Source organism: Cyclopterus lumpus, chromosome 1, assembly GCF_009769545.1.
Source record: "Cyclopterus lumpus isolate fCycLum1 chromosome 1, fCycLum1.pri, whole genome shotgun sequence".
Taxonomy (NCBI): Eukaryota; Metazoa; Chordata; class Actinopteri; order Perciformes; family Cyclopteridae; genus Cyclopterus; species Cyclopterus lumpus.
In genome coordinates, this window is record NC_046966.1 from 10,676,254 (window position 1) to 10,701,601 (window position 25,348).

At 45.4% G+C, this 25,348-nt stretch overlaps 3 protein-coding genes across 10 annotated transcripts; 1 reads left to right on the forward strand and 2 right to left on the reverse strand.

Moving 5' to 3' along the window:
• The first annotated feature begins 53 nt into the window (after positions 1–53).
• On the forward strand, positions 54–9,856 carry LOC117737323 (soluble calcium-activated nucleotidase 1-like). 8 transcript variants are annotated; one of them, XM_034543206.1, is made up of 7 exons: positions 54–325; positions 644–734; positions 988–1,117; positions 6,840–7,436; positions 7,528–7,668; positions 7,984–8,187; positions 8,618–9,182. In XM_034543206.1, the coding sequence occupies exons 3-7, from the start codon at positions 1,018–1,020 to the stop codon at positions 8,986–8,988; spliced, it is 1,413 nt and encodes a 470-aa protein (XP_034399097.1). In that variant the 5' UTR covers positions 54–325; positions 644–734; positions 988–1,017; the 3' UTR covers positions 8,989–9,182. The 8 variants fall into 8 exon arrangements, with proteins under 8 accessions (XP_034399097.1, XP_034399106.1, XP_034399116.1 ...); XM_034543215.1 differs by having other exon boundaries at positions 55–145; XM_034543225.1 differs by lacking the exon at positions 54–325 and having other exon boundaries at positions 578–734; positions 8,618–8,959; positions 9,114–9,856.
• Positions 9,784–16,549, reverse strand: LOC117737318 (protein O-GlcNAcase-like). Its single transcript, XM_034543193.1, has 17 exons — positions 16,209–16,549; positions 15,993–16,044; positions 15,501–15,598; positions 14,537–14,667; positions 14,065–14,236; positions 13,752–13,850; positions 13,506–13,645; positions 13,291–13,435; positions 12,659–12,757; positions 12,305–12,567; positions 12,054–12,228; positions 11,679–11,764; positions 11,416–11,508; positions 11,239–11,327; positions 11,039–11,159; positions 10,818–10,947; positions 9,784–10,316 (listed from the first exon to the last, which is right to left on the reverse strand). The coding sequence occupies exons 1-17, from the start codon at positions 16,285–16,287 to the stop codon at positions 10,180–10,182; spliced, it is 2,109 nt and encodes a 702-aa protein (XP_034399084.1). The 5' UTR covers positions 16,288–16,549; the 3' UTR covers positions 9,784–10,179.
• A 1,164-nt stretch (positions 16,550–17,713) lies between these two features.
• LOC117735823 (peroxisome proliferator-activated receptor gamma coactivator-related protein 1-like) lies at positions 17,714–24,310 on the reverse strand. The gene is made up of 11 exons (XM_034540710.1): positions 24,181–24,310; positions 22,804–22,902; positions 22,485–22,640; positions 20,408–22,166; positions 20,240–20,293; positions 19,323–20,151; positions 19,036–19,236; positions 18,821–18,884; positions 18,623–18,744; positions 18,382–18,533; positions 17,714–18,160 (listed from the first exon to the last, which is right to left on the reverse strand). The coding sequence occupies exons 1-11, from the start codon at positions 24,274–24,276 to the stop codon at positions 18,060–18,062; spliced, it is 3,633 nt and encodes a 1,210-aa protein (XP_034396601.1). The 5' UTR covers positions 24,277–24,310; the 3' UTR covers positions 17,714–18,059.
• Positions 24,311–25,348: the final 1,038 nt, after the last annotated feature.

Below are 25,348 nucleotides of genomic sequence, written 5' to 3' on the forward strand. Positions count from 1 at the left end.
TGCACACGTGTTGCTAGTAGATAACACATTAGGCTTAGGGGTTTGGTTTTATTTTAAGTGAGACACATGTAGCTTAAAAATGCACACACCACAACGGTTTATTGAGCAAGATAATTAAAAATCACTCAAAGTTCATTAAATTCAGGTAAAGGGACATTTTGAAACACAACTTATATCACAAACAAAGCCTGTAGTTCTGGCTGGACGAGCAGTGTTAGATCAGCACGCACATGCGGATCGGATTTATCTTCCAGCAGACTTTCGGCGAATTAAGTCGATACCAGAGATACCAAAAATAATGCACTGGACTAAAATGAAGAAAGATGTAAGAGTGTGTGGTGTTTCCTATTTTCTCTCTGCTCTCATTCTGAGATTGTTGTCTGTAACGTTGGCAGGAATATTGTAATTTGTATATCTCTAACTGTGAGTTTAGCCTATAATTTGACGTTTTGAAATAACTATTATATAGTTCCTTTTTTTTTTTTTTACAACCGATGAATGAAGTCGCATTAAAAGATTGACAGCCTCATTAAAGCAGAGCGTAAATACTAATAATAACCAGGAGGGCGCTGTTCACCGTGTTTATCAGCGGTGTCTCGGCTTTCATGGCCGCGCGGCTGACAGCAGTCTCTCCGTGTCACAGGAGCTTGAGAGGCAGTATTCACCCAGCTGGTGGTCGCACAGGATGTCGGCAGACGACGTGATCAAGGCTCACGTGAAGGCTTTAAAGGAAGGTCGGTCTGTTTTGAATCTAAGATGTTTTTGCGGCTACTGTAGCTCGTAAACACTGTTATGGCACAGGGAACTGAATTTGATTGATTTCCTGTTTATCCGTTTTTTAAGATTTCAGCTCACAAACTGAGAAATTACATTCTATGTGTAATTGATTTGTAATCATGTTTTACTAAGATATATGAAGTTAGGATTTGTTAAATAATTGTGTGTATACATGTAGTATTTACTGACCTCTTTCTTCTGGCTTTAAAGACTTTAGAGGCGTCAGGACTTAACGTGACCATGGAGGATGTGGCGAACACCGACCACTTCAATATCATTGAGCAACTGGTAGATGGGGAGTATGACCTAACAAAGGTACACACGTTCACAAAACAAAAAGGTTCATGTCATTTTCTAGTCTCTGTATTTTGTCTGACCAATAATTATACAATATTAACGTAAACCCTGTAACAGTGTGGCAGTAGTAGTTTTAAACCTGCTAAAAAAACTTTAGTAGTTACACACAATATTCAGTATGCATTTATTGACTGTAGTATGTTGTTATAGTCTTCAAGATTTTATGTTTTAAACCAGTTCGTTTCATTTTTTCCCCCCTGTGTAGCTTCTCTTAAAGACGATGAGAAGGAGCTGAGGCGGCAGTCTTTGCTCCATAATCTAGCGCCTACAGTCACAAATGTTGCTTATCTTTGGCTTTTTAAAAAAAATCAACAATCAACAAAGACTGCTATATTTGGATGTATTGAACACCATAAGTAATATAAAAGTTAAATATCTGGTTTGGTACATGAGAAAATTCAAATTGCCCAAATGCCCATTTTGCCTAATTAATCTGTACTGAAACCTCTCAAAAAACTTAGCAGAGAGACTGGTCCCATATTGTGCTATGATCTCTGTGGTTTTTGAGCGTTGCTGTGCATCCTTCCAAGACATAATCAGCCTGAAAATGCTTTTTTTTTCTAGGCGAACCTGGAAATTCAACTTTTGCTGTCTTTCATCTTTATTTACTCTTAACCAGTAAGCGCCTCTATCCTGGTAACTCCACCTACAGTGGGAGACTACAAGGTGTGTTTGAAAGCTCCAGAAAAAGCAAGTAAAGATTTGACTTTGGTCAAATATGAAACAGGCAGAAAGCAAACAACATTTTGCATGAATAAAGCTGTAACCTTCCAATATTTGGTAGGTTGCTGGATCAACTGGGTTAATGAAATCTAGATAATGGGAAATTATACAATGCGTGTTGATTAACAGAACTGGTGCTAGGGTTAAGAAGTAATGTCAGTACAATCGCACATCAGTCCTTAAAACAATGAAACTCATGCACACATCTGAAAGCGGGTGCTTCCCTGTGACCTTAAATGACAATGTACAGTGGGCATGACACATAATGGAGAAATGTGGATGTATTAAATCCATTCAGTGGATTTTAGATATACCACATCATCTATTGAGTCTTTTGCTATAAAGAAACTGTTCAGCAGCACTAATCAGTAAATGCTTTCTTAATCCCATTTTTATATTCATACACACCTTTTACAAGTTTGGTTTGTGAAACCCGTTCTTCCGGATTGACTTATTTGTTAGCAGTTAAGTAAAACCTGCCCATAGGAAACTTGAGAGAGAAAAGGAGGAGACTTGGTGAGATAGAGATCAGTTATTCATTAGGGCCAGAGGGCTGGAGGGACGTCAAGTTTATTATCAGATGCGTGCGACGGAGAACAGCATGATGGTTACAGCGTGTCCAGGGCAGAAGAGGCGAAGCAAGGGTGAAGGCATTGGGGGAAAAGTAATGGTTACCAGCTGTATGGGATGTAAAATTATGTAGTCCACTTTTTCAGTAATACCAATTAAGCTCTTGGTAAATATTTCAACTAACTGGTTCTACCTATATTTTTCAGAATGTAGTTATTAAAGCAGACTGTTTTCTTCAGCTGTTATTGCTCTTTCACAGAGACATTTTGTTGGCGCTGTTGTGACATTTAATTGGGATTGCGAAATGGTGATTTTTATCTGTATAATTACATAAATGCTTTGCATCGTCAGCCCCGCCTAGATATTGCTTCAGCACTACCGCCAATGTGTAATTTACATTTATTTTGAAGCTGCATTTGTTGCAGAGCTAACTTTATAATATAAAATGCTTCAGTCATGCATTTCAATCTCAAGCAATCATTCGTAATTGCTGGGAGGGGGTTTACTTTTTCAGGAAATTATGTTCTAAACTACAGGAATTAACACTTGTGGTAATGCATGCAAAAGAACAAGTTATAGTAAACTTAAGCAGTTTTGTTTTCTGTTTTGGGTGGTAATGTTTTACCATTGTGTAGTTATTACTATACAATGATTTGAACGGGGATGAACCACATCATTTGACTCAACCTATGACTGTGCTGAAGCTTATTTGCTTATTTGTAGTTTGCAATTAACAGAGACGTCGAGGAACACCATGGCACTCTTGTTGTCACAAATTAAATCGCACCTCTCGTATTTCAGTGGGCAGGATCTCCGTTGGCATATCTTACCTGCCCTATATCTTTTTGTGAAACTTAAAACAATTGAGGAGCCCATTTTTTTTTATCATAGACAACTCATCTTAGTGATTACCTGTGATTACACCTCGTAGTGATACATATATAAATACATATATATATTTCTATATGTGTATATATATATATATATATATATATATATATATATATATATATATATATATATATATATATATATATATATGAAGTTGTATTGTCAGTCCATCCATCCATCCATCCATTATCACCCGCTTATCCGGGGTCGGGTCGCGGTGGCAGCGGGTTCAGCAGGCCGACCCAGGCTTCCCTCTCACCCGCAACACTTTCCAGCTCATTCTGGGGGATCCCGAGGCGTTCCAAGGCCAGCCGGGAGATATAATCCCTCCAGCGTGTCCTCGGTCTTCCCCGGGGCCTCCTACCAGTTGGACGTGCCCGGAAAACCTCTAATGGGAGGCGTCCAGGAGGCATCCTGACTAGATGCCCGAACCACCTCAGCTGACTCCTTTCGACACGAAGGAGCAGCGACTCGACTCCAAGCTCCCCCCTGATGTCCGAGCTCCTTACCCTATCTCTAAGGCTGAGCCCGGCCACCCTACGGAGGAAGCTCATTTCGGCCGCTTGTATCCGAGATCTCGTTCTTTCGGTCACGACCCAGAGTTCGTGACCATAGGTGAGGGTTGGAACGTAGACCGACCAGTAAATGGAGAGCTTTGCCTTCCGGCTCAGCTCCCTCTTCACCAAGATGGACCGGTACAGCGCCTGTTTTACTGCTGCAGCCGCACCGATCCGCCTGTCGACCTCCCGCTCCACCTTACCCTCACTCGTGAACAAGACCCCGAGATACTTGAACTCCTTCGCTTGGGGTAGGCAGTTTGCCCCCACCTGGAGGGAGCAATCCGCCAGTTTCCGGCAGAGCACCATGGCCTCAGATTTGGAGGTGCTAACTCTCATTCCTGCCGCTTCGCACTCGGCTGCAAAACGCCCCAGTGAATGCTGGAGGTCACGGTCCGAGGAGGCAAACAGGACCACATCATCCGCAAACAGCAGAGAGGCGATCCCGAGACTGCCGAACCGGATCCTCTCCGCCCCCTGGCTGCGCCTAGATATCCTGTCCATGAAGGTCACGAACAGGACCGGTGATAAAGGGCAGCCCTGGCGGAGGCCAACACCCACCGGGAACGTGTCTGACTTACTACCGAGGAGACGAACACAGCTCCTACTGCAGGCGTACAGAGACCGGATGGCCCGTGCCAACGGGTCCGGCACCCCATACTCCCGCAGCACCCCCCACAAAAACCCCCGAGGGACCCGGTCGAAAGCCTTCTCCAGGTCTACAAAGCACATGTAAACTGGTTGGGCAAACTCCCAGGACCCCTCCAGTAATCTTGAGAGGGTAAAGAGCTGGTCCACTGTTCCACGACCGGGACGGAATCCACACTGTTCGTCTTGAATCCGAGGTTCGACAAGCGGTCGGAGCCTCCTCTCCAGCACCCTGGCATAAGCTTTTCCCGGGAGGCTGAGCAGTGTGATACCACGATAGTTCGAGCACACTCTCCGGTCCCCCTTCTTGAAGATGGGAACCACCACCCCGGTCTGCCAGTCCATGGGCACTGTTCCCGACCCCCATGCAACACTGAAAAGGCGTGTCAACCAAGACAGCCCAACAATGTCCAGCGCTTTCAGCATCTCAGGGAGGATCTCATCCACCCCTGGCGCCTTGCCACCAAGGAGCTTTTTGACTACCTTAGCGACCTCTGCCAGGGATATGGGTGAAACCACCCCAAAGTCTTCCGGCGCTGCCCCCTCTCCGGGGGACATGTTGGCCGGGTTTAGGAGTTCCTCAAAGTGCTCTTTCCACCGCCCGACGATGTCCCCAGTCCGGGTCAGCAGTTCCCCCCCCCTGCTGAGAACAGCCTGGGGTAGACCCTGCTTTTCCTTCCTGAGCCGTCGGATGGTTTGCCAAAACTTCCTTGAGGCCAACCGAAAGTCCTTCTCCATGGCCTCCCCGAACTCCTCCCATGCCCTAGTTTTAGCCTCCGCAACCATCGCAGCTGCAGCCCTTCTGGCCCGCCGGGACCCGTCAGCTGCTTCAGGAGACCCCTGGGCCAGCCAGGCCCGAAAGGCCTCCTTCTTCAGTTTGACGGCTTCCCTCACCCCCGGTGTCCACCACCGGGTTCTCGGGTTGCCGCCACGACAGGCACCGATGACCTTCCGGCCACAGCCCCGAGCAGCCGCGTCCACAATAGAGGCTTTGAACAAGGTCCACTCGGATTCCATGTCCCCAGCCTCCCTCGGGATTTGTGAGAAGTTCTTCCGGAGGTGGGAGTTGAAGACCTCCCGGACAGGATCCTCTGCCAGACGTTCCCAGTTCACCCTCACACGTTTGGGCTTGCCAGGTCTTTCTAGCCGACTCCCCCACCATCTGATCCAACTCACCACCAGGTGGTGATCAGTTGACAGCTCTGCTCCTCTCTTCACCCGAGTGTCCAAGACATACGGCCGCAGATCAGATGATACCATTACAAAGTCGATCATTGATCTCCGGCCTAAGGTGTTCTGCTACCAGGTACACTTATGAGCCACCTTTTGTTAGAACATGGTGTTCGTTATGGACAAACTGTGGCTAGCACAGAAGTCCAACAACAAAACACCATTCGGGTTCAGATCAGGCAAGCCGTTCCTCCCAATCACGCCCCGCCAGGTTTCTCTGTCATTGCCCACATGAGCGTTGAAGTCTCCCAGGAGAACAATGGAGTCGGTCAGCCTCTCACCCTGGGCAACTCCAGAAAAGGACAAAGTCCAACCCTTCTCCAGGAGCTTGGTTCCAGAGCCCATGCTGTGCGTGGAGGTGAGCCCAACTATATCTAGCTGGTACCGCTCCACCTCCTGCACCAGCTCCGGCTCTTTCCCCGCTAGTGAGGTGACGTTCCACGTCCCTAGAGCTAGTCTATGCTGCCAGCGATCGGCCCGCCCAGGTCTCCCGCCTGGCCCGCCGCCCGGTCTACATAGCACCCGACCCCGATAATTCTCCCTGCGGGTGGTGGGTCCACAGGGTGACTGCTGCTCCATGATGTTTTTTCGGGCTGAGCCCGACCGGGCCCCATGGGCGAAAGCCCGGCCACCAGACGCTCGCCGACGAGCTCCCCTCCTGGGTCTGGCTCCGGGAGGGTGCCCCGGTTTCCCTTGTCCGGGCAAGGTAGCTTCAGTCCGTGGGCTGCTTATCATCAGGGTTTATTGAACCGCTCTTAGTCTGGGCTCTCCCCCGAGACCTGTTTGCCTTGGGAGACCCTACCAGGGGCTGATGCCCCAGACAACATAGCTCCCAGGATCACTGAGCCACTCAAACTCCTCCACCACGTTAAGGTGGATGTAGGAGGAGGAGGTATTGTCAGTCGTGAACTGTAATTAAACGGGAACCTCACCCAAAGATAAACGGCCTGGAATCTCTTAGTTAAAGCGAGTAAGGAACATTGTTGATTGTTTGCAACTGCACTTTGTCAGTTTTTGTTACCTTTTTATCTTTTATACCACATCCCTCATCATGTCTCTAATGTGCCTCTCTGTGCTCAATCCCAGGCAATAGTGGTCATCAACCCAAGTCCAAGCCTGACAGTAAGGATGAAGATGATACTCCCATGACCTCCTTTGGTGTTGCCGTCCGACGCCTCCCCCTGGCCTTGGTGTCCATGACGCAAGCTACCGCCTCAGACTCACGCTTCCACCCTAAATGGCGGGCAATCGCTGTGGCGACCCTGCTGGCTTTAGTTCTCATGTTATACCTGCACCGCACAGTAGGAGACAGAGACACTGCCACGAGAGGTTACTACCGCAACAGGATTCACAGTTTGCAAATGCACAGTGAGGGTGAGGATGACCTCTTCAAAGACGCCAACGGGCAAATTGCAAGAAGCCTCTCACACCACCAGAGAAGGGACAAACCTTACAATGACACATACCCGTTAAGTCCGCCAGAGAAGACCAAGCACGGCATCCGCTACCGTATTGGTGTGATTGCGGATCTGGACATAGCGTCGCGTAGCTCAAAGGATCAGACGTGGTTCAGCTACATGAAAAGAGGTTACCTGACTGTTTCAGACAGCGCTGACAGACTGGAGGTGGAGTGGGATGCTGAGACAGTCACACTGGAGAGTCATCTGGCTGAGAAAGGACGAGGTGAAGGCATCCACACACACACACACACAGTTTGTGTTCTCACATCAGTATGTTGGTCACCTCAATGTTTGTTTGACTTAATGTGCTGCAGGTATGGAGCTGTCCGAGCTGGTGGCGTTCAACGGACACCTGTACAGTGTGGACGACCGTACAGGCGTAGTGTACAGGATCGAAGGCAACCAGGCGGTCCCCTGGGTTATCCTACCCGACGGTGATGGCTCAGTCTCCAAAGGTCAGTCTCCAAAAGACGTCTTTCCTCTATCCACTGAGTACATGTCGGTCCTTTGTGGAAAAGCTCTCAAACAAAGTTGTATTAAACATTTTGATTTCTTTTCAATAGTTTTGTACCCAAAGTCTAGAACAAAACACCAACAAAAGTAGTCCAAATACAACCAATGCTGTCTTAGATTGTTTCAATGTGTGTTGTGCACTATATTTGGAACACCAGCAGAAAACAGTTGACGACACAGAAAACAACTTTGAGAAGGCCGGTGGTCATTTTAAGAGGTTCACATAACTTCAGATAACGTCCTTGTTTTGTGTGCAGGATTCAAGGCTGAGTGGCTGGCAGTGAAAGATGAGCACCTGTATGTTGGCGGCCTGGGCAAAGAGTGGACCACGACATCTGGAGAAGTCGTCAACAACCACCCAGAGTGGGTGAAAGTTGTTGGTTACCACGGTGATGTGCAGCATGAGAACTGGGTGCCGCACTACAATGCCCTGCGGACCGCAACAGGGATACAACCACCAGGTTCTGACTTTTTATTTTTGTCGTCTTCTATATAATCCTGTCCATATACAACCATTAGTGCAGTGGTATCCCATTTTATAAGTGCAGCCACTGGTATAGTTTGGGTTTCAGAGGGTTCCTTAGTCCAAAAATAAATGAATAACCCCTGATGTAAATAGCTGTTACCACATTTAGTCTCATTGGAAGATAATGTTCTATATGCACTTTTATAATAAAGGCCTCCCTCTGTGATTTAGGGCTCGATGTCCCATTGATGTTCAATTATAGCATCTTTGTAGGATAAAGTATACTGTACATTTTAATTAGTGCAGAGTAATATGTGCAGGTCTTCCTCTCTGGCTGCATACTCAAAAAAGTGGAAAACACCCATACTTCCTCCCACGCTTCTTGATTGTTAACTCCACCTTCTACAATGTTCCTTGTTTTATAGGCTACCTTATCCATGAGTCAGCAGCGTGGAGTGAGCGTCTCCAGCACTGGTTCTTTCTCCCTCGCCGTGCCAGTCACGAGCACTACGAAAAGACTGCAAACAAGCGACGGGCCACCAACCTCCTCCTGTCCTGCCCCGCAGATTTTAGCTCCATAGCAGTGCGGCATGTCGGCCCGCTCAACCCAACCCACGGTTTCTCCTCGTTCAAGTTTGTTCCAGACACAGACGATCAGATTATTCTGGCCCTGAAATCAGAGGAGGATGCCGGCCGGATTGCCACCTACATCATTGCATTTACACTAGACGGTCTGGTGCTGATGCCCGAGACAAAGATGGGGAACGTGAAGTTTGAAGGACTGGAGTTCATTTGAGGAGGACAACGCTGACGAGTCCCCGAAGAAGATTAAGAAGCGGACTTCATACTTGCAACACTGTTGTTTTCAGTCCTTAGTACTACATCCCCCTTCCAGTTTTATTGTGCAATAATAATGTAGTATGATCCCAAATTATATATTTTACGAATAATAATATTATATGATAACAATATATTGTATATGGAACAATAGTCGGTAAAAAGGGCAGGAGACTGCTACATCACCAGGGGAGACAATTAAGTGTCACCAATAATTGACCAATTCAGTTTTAGTGCGACTGGTTTGGGCCTCCCATCTGTGACTAGCTACACACACCAGCCACGCAGAAATAGCCAGCCGGTCACCACCTTCTAAGATCTTTTAATGCTTTCATAAGTAGACGCTATTGATATTCCAAAGGAGTCTGGGTAAATTACTATCAATGAGTATCCATCAGTCCATCAAACACAAGGTCATGTGGATGTCCTCTCCTGCAGCCAAACTCTGCTGGTCAGACACTCAGGGGAATAAACAGGATTAAATGTTTTAAGGAATAGAAAGAATGTCCTTAAATAACTTGAATTATTAAACTCACCCATTACTTTGTGCTTTATCTTACCTGCTCAGACAGATGTGTTATTGGATTGATATTTATGTAATAATGGGTCTAGCAACGTGATGCATATCGACTTCTAAATTATTATTTGTATTATACATGTGACACGTTTTTTCTGAGCAGGTCCACCGCAAATATTTTTTACTTCGCCTCTCAAGCCAGAGAATAAGTGAAACACCAGCTATTTTATTTAAACAGAAACCATGTTTATTTTGTATCCTTTCAAAATGCAAATAAAAATCTTCTCGTTTAAATGTTTTGTTATGTAAATCTTGTTTTTAATGTGTCTGACAGATGCAACAATATGTTGACATTTGTATTGTGCTGGGTTAAAACAACTCATTTATCTAAAAAAAGAATGACGTTCCATTTAAAAATGTTCATGTCTACAAAGAGTCGTATTACATTACACTCTCATTATAGTACATTGTTGCACACATTTCATTGACTAATGTTACTTTGTATGAGAACATTAGCAAATGATGACATCTAAATTATACAGATAATGATATTAACCGATCAAAAATGACGAATTCCAGTTTGACGTGCTGCACAGTAAGCAACCTGATGAAGACACTTGTGACTCATCTGGTTCACAAGCTTGTTCCCATGGCGACGATGTCGTGGGGTAGACTGGCTGTTTTTATGGGTTTGAAGGAGCTCAGTTTACTGTAGAAGTCGAGCATCCTCCGATCGTTCTGCCTCAACTCACAGAAAACTCCTCTGGAACCTTAAAAGTTATAGAAAAGATCATGTTTATTCTCTAAAGTCTGAGAAAAGGATTGATACTGTTTTAAAAAGGAACTGCTCAATATTGAAAAGCTTCATGAAGGATGCTAAGCTCTTAAAAAGCAGCCAATATTATTATTATTCCAGATTTAGACCTGTACTACATATTTTCTGCTGAATGCCGCGGCTCTGTGCTATTGTAAGTCCTTTAGTCACTTTGGAAGGGGGGGCGGGGTCTTTCTACCTGGATTGTATTTGGAAAAAAGAAAATTAACTGGGCTTTTAGCTGGCACTAGTATTAATTGTGACAGCTGAAGGGATAAACTGATGTTGCTGTGAACTTTCCTCCTTACAAATAGGGGTTGAGAGGTGTAGATTGGTTGTGACTGACTGAACAGCGCCTCCTTGTGGAGAACATGCAGCCTGTTAAAGCCGAGTTTGGGCCAGTTCCATGAGGCACTTCTCAGAATCATCAAAGGCATTGTGCAAGGCCTTGACCTACCACTGCTCCTGATGGAGGACAACAGCTGACCAATCATGCGCTTGGCTGGAGAGGGATCAGTAACCCGGGGCAGCACTCGTATGGTAACCAGAGAGGGGAAGTCCTTCAACACTGATTCACTTACTGCCCTCTAGAGTTATGACAAAAAACGTAAATAAAAAAAATGCATTTGATCTTCATCTTGTATTCTGAAAAACAAACTGGATGTTGCATTTGATCACCTGAATCTTGGTTGCGGCTGGTTTGGCGTCGATGAGAGCCAGGCCGTAGCCACACACCCCGATCTCATCCTCCAGGACAAGAGCGCACTGAGGGGAAGGGGAGATCTCCCCCGCTGACAGGCTGCAGTGGGCCGGAGGGAATGTTAAGACTGAAGAATAAAAGCACCAATACTCTGGAGAGAAACTTGACTCCTTCTTACCCGTCACAGATAAGTGGAGGCTGCATCATCAAGGGGGCTTTGCCCTCTCCTGCGCTCTGCAGCTCCCTGAAAATCCTTTGCACTTCCAGCTAGTACAGAAAAATAAAAACTGGAACATCAATGCTGGATACATTTATTTTTAAAGTGTCACAGTGTCTGAGGAGCTGGCATCCTCACCTTGTCCTCAGTGCAGTGCGGCCGTATGCTGTAAACCGCCGTCATGGGAGGATGTCTGAACAGGTCCCTGTTTCCGTGGCAAGGCAGCATTCTCTGCAAGTACAAACAAACCGTGTATTCAAGTGGACCTACGGTGGAAACTTACTGATGTGAAAACAATACTTAAGAGAAGAGATTCACCAGACACCTGTCCTTTTAATTACATATTCTAAACTAAAATATGATCAAGTCGCTGTCCTGAGACATTGTCCTGTTTAGGTCACCTGGAACTCTCCAGAGAGGCCTCCTCTGAAGCCCCAGGGTTCAGGATCGTCGTTCATCGGCTGGACTGAGGGTCCACCCTGCCCTCCTGAGGACAACACAGCATAACACGGTGGCTCACGGTTATGGAGTCAACTTTGTCGTAAATGTGGTTCAAGATGAACATCACAATGCATCAAACTCAGCCGAGACCCTTTGCATTGCTTTTTTAACACTTGGAATCAAACTTTCACACACTGCTCCTCATTGATAAATTAACAGGAAGTCCCGGGGTCTTTTCTCCCCTTTAGCATGCCTACAGCAGCCCCCCCCCCCCCCCCCAAACACACGCCAGCCTGTTTGGTTTGATCAGCATTACAATATTCAGTCTTTCTCACCGAGTGTTTTCACGTAGGCCCGAGCCAGACCGACCCCACTCTTGATGTCACAGATGTAGTTGTAGAGGTCGTACAGAATGCTGCGGTTCGGGGCGTTTGACAGACGATTGAACATCTGCACCACCGCTTCACACATGCCATCAAACTGCTGCGCTTTGGAGCGCCACTCTGCAGTCTGAAAAACAAAACCGCGTTAAATGAATTTACTAGATGAGAAGAAAAAATATATATTCTAAAACACGCAAAACTACCATGTCCGTCTCTGCGGTGACGGCCCAACTGTGTTTCTTGAGCCAGTCCAGCTCCTGCAGCATGGTCCTGGCTGTCGGGCCGTGTTCATACGGCAGGTGGAAGAGGTCGGACAGCAGCTTCAGGTCATCCAGAGTCAGGGGCTCTGCTGTGTAGAGCGGGTTCTCCCCGGGTCCAGGAACATAGGAGCCCTCCCCCACGTCTGTCTGCATGGGCTCCTCACCCGACGACTCCTTCTTGAGACGAGCTGGAGGACGACAGCGGCCTGGAAGGATGAGGAGGGGCGATGACACTTAGTTTTTTTGGATAACATTAAACAGTGTGTGGTTCAACGTTAAGGGTTCGTGACTCTCTACCGCCGGGTTGATCGCTGCTCAGAAACTCCTGCAGCCAGTCAGTGAGGGCCAGGGTCAGGGCTTCCTGGGGGCTGTAGCAGGGGTCCTGCTCCTCATCGTCTGGTGATGGAGGTCAGAGACAGTGAGACGATGCACAGGGTCCACACTTATATCATATATTTCAGGCTTCTACTTTTGTCATTATTATCCATCTGATTGTGTTACTATTCTCAGATGTCTGGGTTTGATCACCTCTGGACAAACTGTGTTTTATGTCACAAGAAGTTTTAATGCAATTAGCAAGTGAGTGCCTAACGATGAGCTCCGTTTTTTAAAGATTTCAAGCAGCCACTGGTCTCTGTTCAGGTTCACACTCGAGACATATATGAGCTAGATGGCATTTCTTTTTTTCAGCAACATAATCATGATGTGTTGATGTATATGTGATTATGGCGAGATCTTATCCATCATGCGTTTTGGACAAAATGGCAGGAGGACAGACCGTCGCAATCCTTGTCCACATTGCTATATTGTAAAAGTTTACAAAAGTCAAATTTGTGCAGGGATATTCTGTGTATGCACTAAAGCTCATGGATGAGATATAAGGCAGCACAGAGAGTGTAATTTAATTTAATAAAAAACTAGACCCTCACCCATTTCCACATCCCTCTGTGCTCCATCGGCGGTTGCTTTGCACCATGTAGCCAAGGTGTGGATGGCCACAAAGTTTGGGTGGAACTCACAGTTTGGATTGGTGAGCACTCCTCCCAGTTTGAGAATAAGCTCAGTGGGACGATCCTGACAGGAAGAGATCATGTTAACCAGTTCATACTGGAGCTTACACAGACATCTCAAATCATAAACTGACCTTAAAGGGTCCGAGGAAAATCCTTTGGGGGTCATAGTCGTTTGCGTGGATATTGTCCCAGATGACTGGCGCCCTCTTCAGGACGGAGGACACCTCGTCTATGGACTCCACAGAGATTTTGTGAGATACCACTTTGGGACCTAAACAACACAAATATGAGAGAGAGAGAGAACCTGTGTTATAAATATGTAATTGTGGCTCCTTCTGTGCAGGTCCAGTGAGGTTCTGGGTCGGTGCAGCTCTCACCAGTCCACAGTACGTCTATCCCAGGCAGCAGCTTCTCTCCCACCGTGTGCAGGTAGGAGGACTGGGACACACTGGGAGTACAGAATGCAGCACAATAATCTGGAGTGACAGGGACAGAATAAGTGTGAATGATGGAAAATAGTGACAAAGAAGGGATTCATATGTAAAAAATAAAAAGCTATCACACAGAGTGTACCGTGCTTAAAACTCCCCAAGCTGTGTTCAAAAGGACTAAATCATATTTAAAACATTTTACAGAAACAAACCGCTGTGTGCTTTTTTGTTTTTGTTTTAGGCAACCCCACTGCCTGACCTGTCGGACAGAAGAGGAAGGTCTCAGGGTCACCCAGGTGCTGGAACACTGCATTTGTGATGGCCACCTGGGCGTGGGCGAAGGAGCTGAAGGCCTGCTTATCAGCTGGACACATGTCCGTCTCAATGTCATCGAACAGCAAAGAGAAGGAGCTGCAGCCAAACTGCCTCACCTGAGGGACAGAGAGGACAGCTTGGGCTTTGGAGATCAACTCCCGACAATGGACATTTCCTTTTTGGATAATAAAGTCATTCCACCGGGAATTGAACCGACCACCTGCAGCTGTGTTTGGGCCATTGTTTGCCCGTTGACCTACTTGCAGTATATTAAATGCTTCTATTTTTACTGCTGCATGTTTTGTATGAAGTTATATGGTGCCCAAACCACTCACTCAGGGGAGCCATAAAGCTACATAGAGCTGAGATTTCATCTCTCCTGTTCCACCCATCATCTCAGCATAACAAGTCCTAACCTGATCCAGTTTCCTCTTCAGGGCGGCAACCTCTTTGGGGTTGGAGAAAGTGATGTCCAGGCCCGGAGAGATTGCATAGATGAAGTCAACGTCGTGCTGTTTAGCTGCTGATATCAGGGCGATGAGTTGACCTGGGAAAAGATGAGAAAATCAAAAAAACAACCTTTGATGGGCCAAAGTCCAGTGTCTGTTTTGACATGATGGGTCAAACTTCAAATCACCACCGCCCTTCAGAACGCAACATTATAAGATAAGATAAGATATGTACTTTATTCATCCCCAGGGGGAAATTTCTTGAAGCAGCAGCATACAATGTTTACAAATATACAATACAATACAATAAAATAAATTAGCAGGGCAGGACATATTATATTTAAGAATTTTAATAATAAAGGAAATGAAAATGTAAAAATAAAAATGAAAGTGTACAGTGTATCTAAAGTATAAAGTGAAAACGGTGCAAGATTTATTGATGTTCAATTTGAGGAGGATCTGGCCAGAGGGGATTTATTATAAAATCACAATAAAGTGATTTATTGGTGTCTCCAGCTTATTGATAAGATGCGAAAGGAGAGGCTCCAAACTGAGCAATTAAACAATCTGTCTCGGGAGATAATGATAACTTAGAATGGGACTTTGCTATGACACTGATAAGAAACCACTATAGTTTGTAAAGGACAATATCTGTTTAGTTTTTTTGTTTTAGTTTCTTAATGAGGAGCAGAAATATATGTCATCCAGATGACACTGGTTGAAAATAATGTTAACCAGGTAGTAACTGTCAGAAATAGGGGCAGCTCACATCAATTAATTTAGATTAATTATCCTCAGAGACTGCTGTTCAGTCCTGTGCGTTTTGGGTTATTTTGGTCTCAGGCCACCCTCACCTTCCAAGAGATGAGGATATTGGCTAATATCGTGATATTATATCACTAACAAGGACATGTGAAGGGCTGAAACTCACCTGCCTCCTCTGCAGAGTACAGATCCCTCCAATACATCCTGTGTTTGTAGTCATCCTTGGGGGCGTAAAGGTACGTGTTCAAACCCCACTTCTGCTCTCTGTGAAACCCAACACCAGCAATCAACAATCTTCTCACATATTATATCATCTATATCATTATATCAGCTGTCATGTGATGAGAAAGGATCGTGAGAGCAGTGGATCATTCAGTGTGTTTAAAGGGCTGTGAAAGGGAAACTAGGCATCAGGAGACAGATCAATATTGTTGGTCCACTTGTGAGAGTGACTGCCTGACAGCTCACCACTCATGGTTTGCCTCACCTGAGGAGGTGCTGATGAAGGTCTAATGACGTAATAATAACACCAGTACGGGACGACATACTAATAAGCAAATGCCATTTTTTTTAGGACGAGCTCTGTTGTCACGTGACTGTTTGACAATCGTATTCAACCCCCAACTTGCAGTTGTGTTCCTGCACTTATTCGACACACCTTTTAAACAGCTCCGTTCTCTGCTCCATAGTCCATGGTCGCCCATAAAAACCTGCATCAAGCAAAGGCCACGTTATGCCCCAAATGTGTTGCAAATGCCAGAATTCCCGACTGCATATCTACTAGATATATCTAACGTTCTTCCTGTGAGCCTGCAGCCTAATTCGCATGTGTACTTCTCGATGGCGCTGTGCTCCTGGGCCCCGGTCTGCTCACCTTCCACGACTCCACTGATGAACCGCTTGGCCCCGGCGGGGGCCCTCGCGTGGCCCTCGGCGCTGCCGGGCTTCGACATGTTTGCTGTTGAGTCGACGTCTCTTCGTCAGTCTCTGCGTCCACTTTACTAACGCTCAGACAAACGCTGACGCTATTATCAGTCAGAGCTTTATATTGAGCTTTATATCTGAGTGACTTTTATTGCGCAGTCCTGTCACGCCTGCGCAGACCCGCTAACATGGTCGGAAGTCGGAAGTTGTAAATACTGTGAGCGGATAAAACGCAGCTCTGGTTTTGTGTTGACGACATGGTTCACCTCAGGGTACAGCCGCGTGCTGACTGAGCGTCCCCAGCTGTGCGCGTGTACGCGCGTGAACGTCTTAAAGAGACAGTGTCGCCTTAATCGCGAAAGGAGCAGACAAAAATAACAAAGCTTTTGCGTTGCATAGCTCTTCAGTAAATATTGAGCTCCGTGTATTTAACCTGACAGCTGTTCCGATTGACCGTAGTGATCATTTGTCCCGTTTTAAGATAATCCGTTAATGTTGATAATACCCCCCCCCCCCCCAGCAGAGTAACAACAGAGAAGAAATAAAGCAAAACTGTTTTTTGAGTGGGACTTTGTCAATGACATATTGTCATTTCTTCAACCTTACACCCCCCAAACATCACTGCTGGGCCTATTTGTAATTTGAAAAAAAATTAAAGGATTGAGTGGCTCCTAATCGAGAATATATTGTGAACATCTGGAGCCATGGAAGGAAGGAAGCACAATGACAACATCCAACTAAACATAGAGAACACAATTGATGTTGTCAGTCTATTGAGGTCAGAGAACGTAGGGGGTTGGGTGTAGCTATGGAGATATTTTGATGCCATCTCAGGAAAGATGCAGGTGTACCTGATAACAACATGCCATTTCATTTAAGTGTGCCAGAAAGCCAGTGGAGACATAATGGGGCTCTGGAAGTGTAACTTAATTGGAGTACAAGCATAATGTATGTTATTAGTTACTATTGTTTGAAAATGTATTATACCAGCTATGGGAAAGGTGTAGTTTAAGTGAAAGCATAACCTAACTAAAGTTATCAGATGCAGAAAAACTCAATGAAATGTTGATTATGCCCAAATTCAATTCACATTTGATGTCCCTGCTTTGATATTTCACGTGAAAGTCTACAAGCTTGCAAACGTACTTAATGTGAAGAGTGTTAAAGTGAACTGAAGATATGACGGCAGACAAAAACAAGCTACTGAGGCTTTGAGCTGAAGTGTAAAAAGAGACAAGTAACAATACTAGAAGGCTTATGAGACTGAAGTTAAGATTAGAGCCTGCAGAACAAATCGAAGGGTTGCTGTGGGATTTCAAGGCAGCAAAACCATAGGAAGCTACACTGTTAGATTATAACTAATAACATTTATAGTGAACACACTCTGGTGGTTCTGTGCATGCTGGCTCACTGGAATCGTTCTTTGGATTTTAAATAAACCAGTCAGTCAGAAAACACATTTAAGAGCGTTTATTATTTTAATATATACAAATATTCAGAACTTTATAAGTGTTGTGGAATGAAAAACAAATCTTTCAGTGCTACATATTTGTACATATCAACTGTACACATCATATTTGTACATATCAACTGTACACATTTGTACATATCATATTTGTACATATCAATTGTACACATCAGAAACGGCATGCATATTAGCCAAAACGTTACAAAAAAAAAAAAAACTTGCATACAAAAGTTTGCTACATAAGTACGAGCATGACGCTCTGAGGTTCATGAAGAAAACCCGTTTTCATCTTTGCTGCATTAAATGGGGTTGTTGTGCTCCCAAACAGCTCTGCTACCGCTTTAATCCTCTCTGGGCCTGTTTCAGCAACGAATCAAAGTCGAGGTCCTCAGACCTGCTCTTGGCAGGAGCCGGCTCTGTATCTCTGTTTGCGTCTGAGGGAGAGATGCACATTTACAGGCTCACTGTTATGTTCAATGTCTTGCACATTCAAAATACAATTTTTTTTCTTGAGCTTTTCTGGAAGGAATACAAGGAATATTATGTCATGGTTTCAATGGTGCAGCTTGCAATAAAGATTATAGTTAAACTCAAGCAATGGAACATGTTTGCCCTTTCCCGCTCACTCTGTGCTTGACTTGGTTTTGAGTCTCACCGAGGTCAGCGTAGTGTGAATTACAGAACTGTCTTCTTCCACCAAAGCAGATGTCAAACGGCAGCTCATCCGGCTTCCTTAGTTTCCCGCCATTATCGATGGCCGCAAAAGCATCATCCGTGTTGTAGAATGTGACAAAGCCGTAGTGGTCACTAAGGGAACCAAAGGGAGAGGGTTAACAAACTAACAGATACAGATGACTAGTACAAAAAACCCATCCATTTAAATTGTATGCTCTTACCCTCTATCTCTAAAGTGAAGCGACACACACTCTACAACTCCGAACTGAGAGAAGCGCTCCCTCAGTTCGTCGTGTGTCATAGACCTGCGGATGCGGCCGACATACACCACCCTACGCTCGTCCTGTGTGAGAGGATTTCATAATTACTCATTACTCAACCAAAACAACACAAACACATGTCAGTAATATCTTACTCACTATGGCTTTAAGTTTCTGAATCCTGATCTCATGCTCCCTCCTGAGCTTCCTGGACTCTCTGCTGCTGTAGATGTGATGAGTGTGAGGAGAGAGACGGAAACTGAGATTTAGCACACAAACTCAGTAAAGCCAGAAATATATGCAAGAAAAAAATGACTGAGTTTGATTGAATTAAAAAGGAACACATTTCTGAGTGGAAACCAACAAGAACTGACCTGTAAACATCTGTCCACTGTCTACGGCAAACCCGCGGGGATGGTGATCGGGATCTGGACGTGGACCAAGACCTGGATCTTGACCTGCTCGACCTCGACCTTGAGTAAGACCATCTGTAGTGCCGACTTGGGGAGCTGGAAAGGGAGCGAGAGGAGGATGACGACGAACACGAACTGCTCTCTGAACGCTTGTGGCGGTGCCTGTAAGACGGACACATTGAGACTTAGGAGTGAAGCACAAAGAGGACAAATAAAGACGGACGCTGAACATAGCAGAAGACGATTACTTTTGTCTTTTTGGAGAGGGAGATGCAGAGCTTGAGGAGGAGGACGACAAGGATGAGGAGCTGGAGCTAGAGTCCGAACGAGGAGATCTTCTCCGATATCTCCTTTTCTCCCTACCCCTGGCAAGAGGGCTGGGTGGAGGTGTGGGGAGAATGCATGACGCTGTCTCGTCTTCAGCTGCACAAACACAGTGTGGCTCAGTGGAAGCCCCGTCTGAAGGAACGATGTCTGTGGCCGAGCTCGTCGCTGATCTGGTCCTGGGTTGCTCAGAGTACATAACTGCTCCGATGGTGGTGCTGAGCTCACTGGTGGAGGTCGGATTTTTGCATTCAGCAGCAGCACTTGAGTCATGGGTTGTCACCTGGTATTCATCAGGGGTTTGAGACACATCCTTGGGTTTAGAGGCTTTGCTGCGCTGAGTAGCACTGGTAACTGAGCGGTCCATAGACCCGCAGTAATCGTGATCGGAGGACACAGATGAATACATGTGAGGAGAACTATGAGCAGCCGGGAGGCTTGTGTGCGTCTTCTTGGAGGGTAGAGGACGGGGCTCGATTATCTGGATGGCTTTGGATGGAGGATTTCTGCGTTTTGCTGGCAGATCTTGTCGAGTGCTGAGGATAATGTCAGTACCAAGGGGCTGTGGGATGTCCGCACCCTCCAACATTTGAAGAGGCGGCGACCTCCCGAGGGTTTCTGGATTCCCAGGTGATTCTGAAGTGCTCAAAGGTTCAAGTGTTTCCACAGAGGCTCTCTGCGTTAATACAGACGTAGTTCGTAGATTTGACTGTGAAGGAGCGAGTTTGGACTCTGGCTTGTTCTCCTCTTTAGCTGGAGGAGGAAAGAACAAAAAGAGGTCACCCGAGGATCGGACATCAGCATCAGACAATATAGTGTTATCAGTTATCTGATTACGCACCTTGTGTTTCCTCAAATTGTTCTAGCAGGCTGGTCAGATCTGGTGCTTCAATCCCTGGAGCAGAGTAACAAACAGACATTAAACTTTTGTAGATGCTGTTTATTTCTCTTTTCTTAGTAAACTTAATGTATCACTAATCACATAGACAACCATGTCTCAACAGTTTACCTGAGTCAGCTGTTGCACTCTGCACTCTACAGACAAACTTCGGTTCCTCAGATGGAGAACCACTGAGGTGAACCTCTGACAATGTCCCCTCTACTGGTTTGGGAGAGTCTACAGGAGCAGGGATGGAAGGACACTTTATTTGCCTCACTGTATCTGGACCTGGTGACAGAGCAGACTTTGATTCCAGCTTGGCTTCTTCTTTAGTCGGGGTCAAACTGCATCCTCGAGGCTGCAGTTCCTTGCACTCTAAGACAGATTCAATTTGTGTTGTGGTTTGGCACAGTGCTGGAGGTCCGGAGGAGACATCTGAAGCTATCTCAGTCAGCCTTTGCTTAAATTCCTGGAACAGGGTGGTGCACCCCTGGTTCACTAACAACACCTCAGGTGTTGGTTCTGAGGAGGGTGGCTGTCTCTGAAGAGATGTGCCTGAGGATTCATTTGGGATTTCTGGAAAGTGTCTGGTGCTGTCAAGGTTGGAGTCTCTGTTGAGGAACTCCACTTTGGACTTTGCTAAAGAGGGGTCAGTGGTTGGTGATGTTGTTTGGCTAACTGGTCGAGGGAGGAGGACAGGATTTGGGGGATCACTACTGAACAGTGTTGGTTTCTTTACTGGACTTTTTTTGCTTTCATGCACAGTAACATTTGGGTTAGCTGTGACGTCTGGCTGCAGACTGGCAGATGAAATGATTTTGGATTCGGTCCTTGGGTGCTTCAATTTGTTGCGCTGTAGATGGGTGGATGGTTTGGGCTCTGGGGGGTGAGGCATGGGCGGAGCAGGGATGCAGTGGGTCTTGTGACCTGGAGTTTCAGATAAATGGAGCTGATCAGCACCACTTCTTCTACCATCAGGATATTGGTGTGTGTCTTTTGGTCCACAGCTGTTTTGTCTTTGTTCTTGTAAACAGAGGATGGGGGTCAGCTCTGTGGGGGGCTCAGAAACACAAGGCCACATGGTGGTGTAGTTCCTCTGTTTCTCCACCAGAGGCAGCCTCTTTTGGCGCAGCTGTCTGTACTGCTGGAGGCTGAGGGATTTGACCTTCGTCTCACCTTTAAGAGATAGCGTTGCCGCCTTGTCGCTGCTCATTTCTGAGGACAGAGTTTGGGGTTCAAGTGCTGAGCCAGCAGGATTTTCAAGTGCATTGGTGCTGTTCAGTGAAACTGATGCAGTTTCACTTGTCTGCTCAGTTGTTAAATTCCTCTCGATCAATCGAGAGGATCCTTTTTCTGTTAATTCAAATGAAGCCACTTGAACGGTGCCAAAGCTCACCCTTTTCTTCTCTCTGGGAGGTGGAGTTCTGGAAAGGTTCCCATTCAGCAGCACACTCTTCAAGAGGATGTTATAGCTCTTTTCAGCTTCCTCCTTTGGGTCTTTCACCGTTACCTCATCATCATCAGACACAACATTTATCTCTTCATTGCTCTCTTCACTGGGTCTCTCATACTTCCACACCTCTTCCTGAGAGAATAATGTGTGATTCTCCCTCAGTTCATCTGCCTCCTCTTCCACATGCAGCTTCAGGCAGTAAGGGTGCATGAGCTTCACCAGGTTGACGAGATAAGTTGAGGTGAAAACCTCAACTTCAGCATCCACTTTCTTATTTGTGGAGTGAAACAATGTTTGACTTTGTTGTTTGAACAGCTGTTGAGGACTGTTTCTCCCCATGTTGCTCTTATCTTCATTTTCCCCATCAATCTTCATTGTGAATGTTAAATTTGGTGATTTGGATCTTGGTCTAAGTCTATCAGCAAGTAATAGTTCCTAAAGAGAAGAGAGAAAGAAAAAAAAGAAAAAATGTTATTAACAGTGGGACATCATATTGTTTAAACAAATGCTATATTTCCAGATACATCACTATTGTGTTCAGTGCTGTTTATCAAGGCATGTTGCTCAACTTTCTCTACCATCCCAGTCCTGATTAAACAAGCAATTCCATGTAATCATCACAAGGTGCTCAGTTGATGGGAATTTGAACAGCATAATCATGAAGCAATACAATTGACTGGGAGTTTAATTGAAAGATTGTTTCCAAATAAGTTATTTCAGGCTTATATTTCTTGATTCTGTGCTTGGACCCACCACTGAGGTGTCCCTGCGCTCTGGGTGGGTGAGTAGCTTGGTGTCTGGCAGGGTGTCGAAGGGAGACAGAGTCTCGTCGTCATCCTCCACACTGTCCAGCATCTCGGTCAGAGCCGATAGCAGAGTCTCACTCTCTTCCTCCGCTCCGCTCTTATACTGAAAAGGAGTGCAAGAATCAAGGTTTATTTCTTTACATGCAGAATTAATATTCTAGTGTCAACTTTGTGCCCTCAAGGAGAATCAAAACTGTCAACGACAAACGTACAGAGGGCATCTTTTAAACTACAGATGCACTGTGAAGATGGGCCTTAAGTCTGACCTCTGATGAGACACTGGAGTCCTCAAAGATGGCCAGGATTGAGTGATCGATACAGGACTGGGTGTCCATCTCCACGCCTCCCACTCTACTCAGGACCAACTGCAGAGTGAAAAACACACAATAATATCACATCAAGTGTGTTGTGAATTTGAATGCACACTGATCTGGTCTATTCCTTCCTCCTGCAATCTTACAACTGAGCTCAAAATGAACCTTCGCAGCATAAACAGGAAAAGCTGCCAATTCAGACAATTCTTCAAATACAGGAGTGAAAGAAACGTGAGGCAGAGCTGATGCTAAATGCTCTATTTATTAAGTAATAAGCTAAATAAATGCATTGACGAGACATTTCTATGTACATTAGAATGACATTTAACAATAATGTAAAAAAAACACAAAAAAAAAAAAACAGGCTGCAACTTTCTTGATTATTTGATAAATCATTTGGTTCATAAAATATCATAACATTGAGAAAATGCAGATCCCAACTACTGAAAGTCAAAGATTACATATTTTTAAAAAGCAGTCAGACCAACCAAAACCAAAGATGTTTGGTTTACTATCAATGAGCAATGTATAAAGAGACTATGAACACCAACCGACATTTGAGAAGGTGAATGATATATTTTATATCACAAATCTGATTCCTCAGCTCAAGAAAACTGAAAAGAGCAGAAATATCTGTGCATGTGTCTCTGTGGCTTAATTCATAGACATGGACGTTGATAAAGAACAATACGTTATCTACCAAAGTGTAAGTAGGACAGAAGTGTTAGTATGTAGGAGACAGATTTGAGGGGACAAGGGGCCCTAGAGGCAGAACACAGCATGCACACCATCTCTGGGAAGTTGAAACAATTGCTCTCAGGGCCTCCACGACGGCAACAAGGCAAAGAGCTAAACGCTCTTCTGTGACTGCCGTTCACATCCTACATTAAACTGGTGACTGCAAAACAAAAGGCGGTCACATCTGAGTGTAGTAACAACGAAAGGGGACAGTGCCGTGAGCCGGACGGTGCTGAGGGTGCAGCCTTATCTGCATATCTTGTACTACAGAGGAAGTGAACCGCCAGCTTTCACCTGTGAATCACTGACGGTGGAGTTTGTGTCACACACGGACGGAGCGGTAACTCCGTTAACTAACGAGGCATGTACATGTTCCCTTAGCTTCGGGGCCAAATGGCAGATTAGTCGCCCGGCTCAGCCAACTCCCTGTCCACTACCTCGGTAGTACTACGACGAGCCTGTTTCAGCCACGTGTCGCGATGCGCGCATGTGGCCTCGCGCTCCGGCGAAACCCCCCCCTTATTAAAACATGGAGAACGGCTCGCGTGCAGCTATTACTATGTCAGTTAGCTAATATTAGCAAACCGGTACCTCATTGGGATTGTTGCTGGTCAGAAAGTCGCTGTTGCCGGCATTTAAATCCCCGTCTTTCCCCCTCCACCGCGCCGCCATCTTGCTGCTCCACATGGTCCGCTGGCAGGCCAGAGAGAGAGAGACACGTGGTCACAGACTCGGAGCGCGCGAAAAGCACCGACCTAGGATCAGATCGACACCCCCAATTTCATTAGTGAGAGTGAGGAGATGAGTAGATATCAGATCCAAGGTCAGCTACACGTTTCTCATATGTTTCTCGTGGTTCATTCATTTCTCATGAAAATGTGCTACAGATTGTAGTTTGTTGCAAAGACTCAGCGGATCAACGCTGTTATAGTGTTGCTTGTTCATTTTGATAACAAATACATAGTTAAAGGAAACGGTTGTTCATATCTCTGTGACAATTGATTTGAATTGGTGACTTTGAGCTGCTTCCATATCACTTTGAGTGTTATATAAATCAGCATTACGACTAGCAGGACTTTTGATACAGGATTTTCACATTTTAATAATTTAATAATAATTTGCGTCCAAATGACAGTTTAGCAATAACCCAAATATAGATGCAGTGTTGAAAAAACTGCAGTCATATTTTTTGTAACCATTACATAGTATGACTGCAAAGCATTTGAAGCTTTGAAATGAAAGATTAGTTCCGATCAGTTTCCTTCCTAATATGGCAGAGAGAGCACTAAGCGTAACTGGGAGTTATCTTGAAATGGGAAAGAACACCATGTGAAGTGTTTCATTTGTTTTCCTTGTTATCATTGCCAAGAACATTGTGGAAATGCATTCAACATGAGTACCATAGTAGACATAATACTGGAATCAGTCCTTGGAGTGGTGTGTTGTATAGCAAAGCAAAGAGTGTATCTGCTTCTGTCGCTTGCCTCCTCACCAAAACAAATAGAGATTATCTGCATATTTAGACATGGCAATATGTATGTGTTGCCTTTCCTGATTGATGTCTGTACACGCCCTCCACCTTGACGTGGTTCTCTGTCAGAGACTAACAACAGTGTTACTACCCTGTTTCACTAGAAATGTTACCCACGGCGGTCCAGCTTTAAGTCTTTGCATTAATTAAAATGTGTTCATGCCTCTGAAATAACTTGTGCTGCACACTAGATCACAATGATTGAATACATTTGAATGTGTTTAGCGC

What these genes read in the sequence shown, in the direction of transcription:
- LOC117737323 (XM_034543206.1), top strand. Translation starts at nt 1,018, where the DNA reads ATGGAGGATGTGGCGAACACCGACCACTTCAATATCATTGAGCAACTG. An exon ending in TGATGGCTCAGTCTCCAAAG is followed by an intron (nt 7,669 to 7,983) that starts GTCAGTCTCCAA and finishes TTTTGTGTGCAG; the next exon opens with GATTCAAGGCTGAGTGGCTG. An exon ending in AACAGGGATACAACCACCAG is followed by an intron (nt 8,188 to 8,617) that starts GTTCTGACTTTT and finishes CTTGTTTTATAG; the next exon opens with GCTACCTTATCCATGAGTCA.
- LOC117737318 (XM_034543193.1), bottom strand. Translation starts at nt 16,287, where the DNA reads ATGTCGAAGCCCGGCAGCGCCGAGGGCCACGCGAGGGCCCCCGCCGGG. An exon ending in GATAGACGTACTGTGGACTG is followed by an intron (nt 13,646 to 13,751) that starts GTGAGAGCTGCA and finishes TGTGTTGTTTAG; the next exon opens with GTCCCAAAGTGGTATCTCAC. An exon ending in CCTCCACTTATCTGTGACGG is followed by an intron (nt 11,160 to 11,238) that starts GTAAGAAGGAGT and finishes GGCCCACTGCAG; the next exon opens with CCTGTCAGCGGGGGAGATCT.
- LOC117735823 (XM_034540710.1), bottom strand. Translation starts at nt 24,276, where the DNA reads ATGTGGAGCAGCAAGATGGCGGCGCGGTGGAGGGGGAAAGACGGGGAT. An exon ending in ACTCCAGTGTCTCATCAGAG is followed by an intron (nt 22,641 to 22,803) that starts GTCAGACTTAAG and finishes ACTCCTTTTCAG; the next exon opens with TATAAGAGCGGAGCGGAGGA. An exon ending in ACAATTTGAGGAAACACAAG is followed by an intron (nt 20,152 to 20,239) that starts GTGCGTAATCAG and finishes TTCCTCCTCCAG; the next exon opens with CTAAAGAGGAGAACAAGCCA.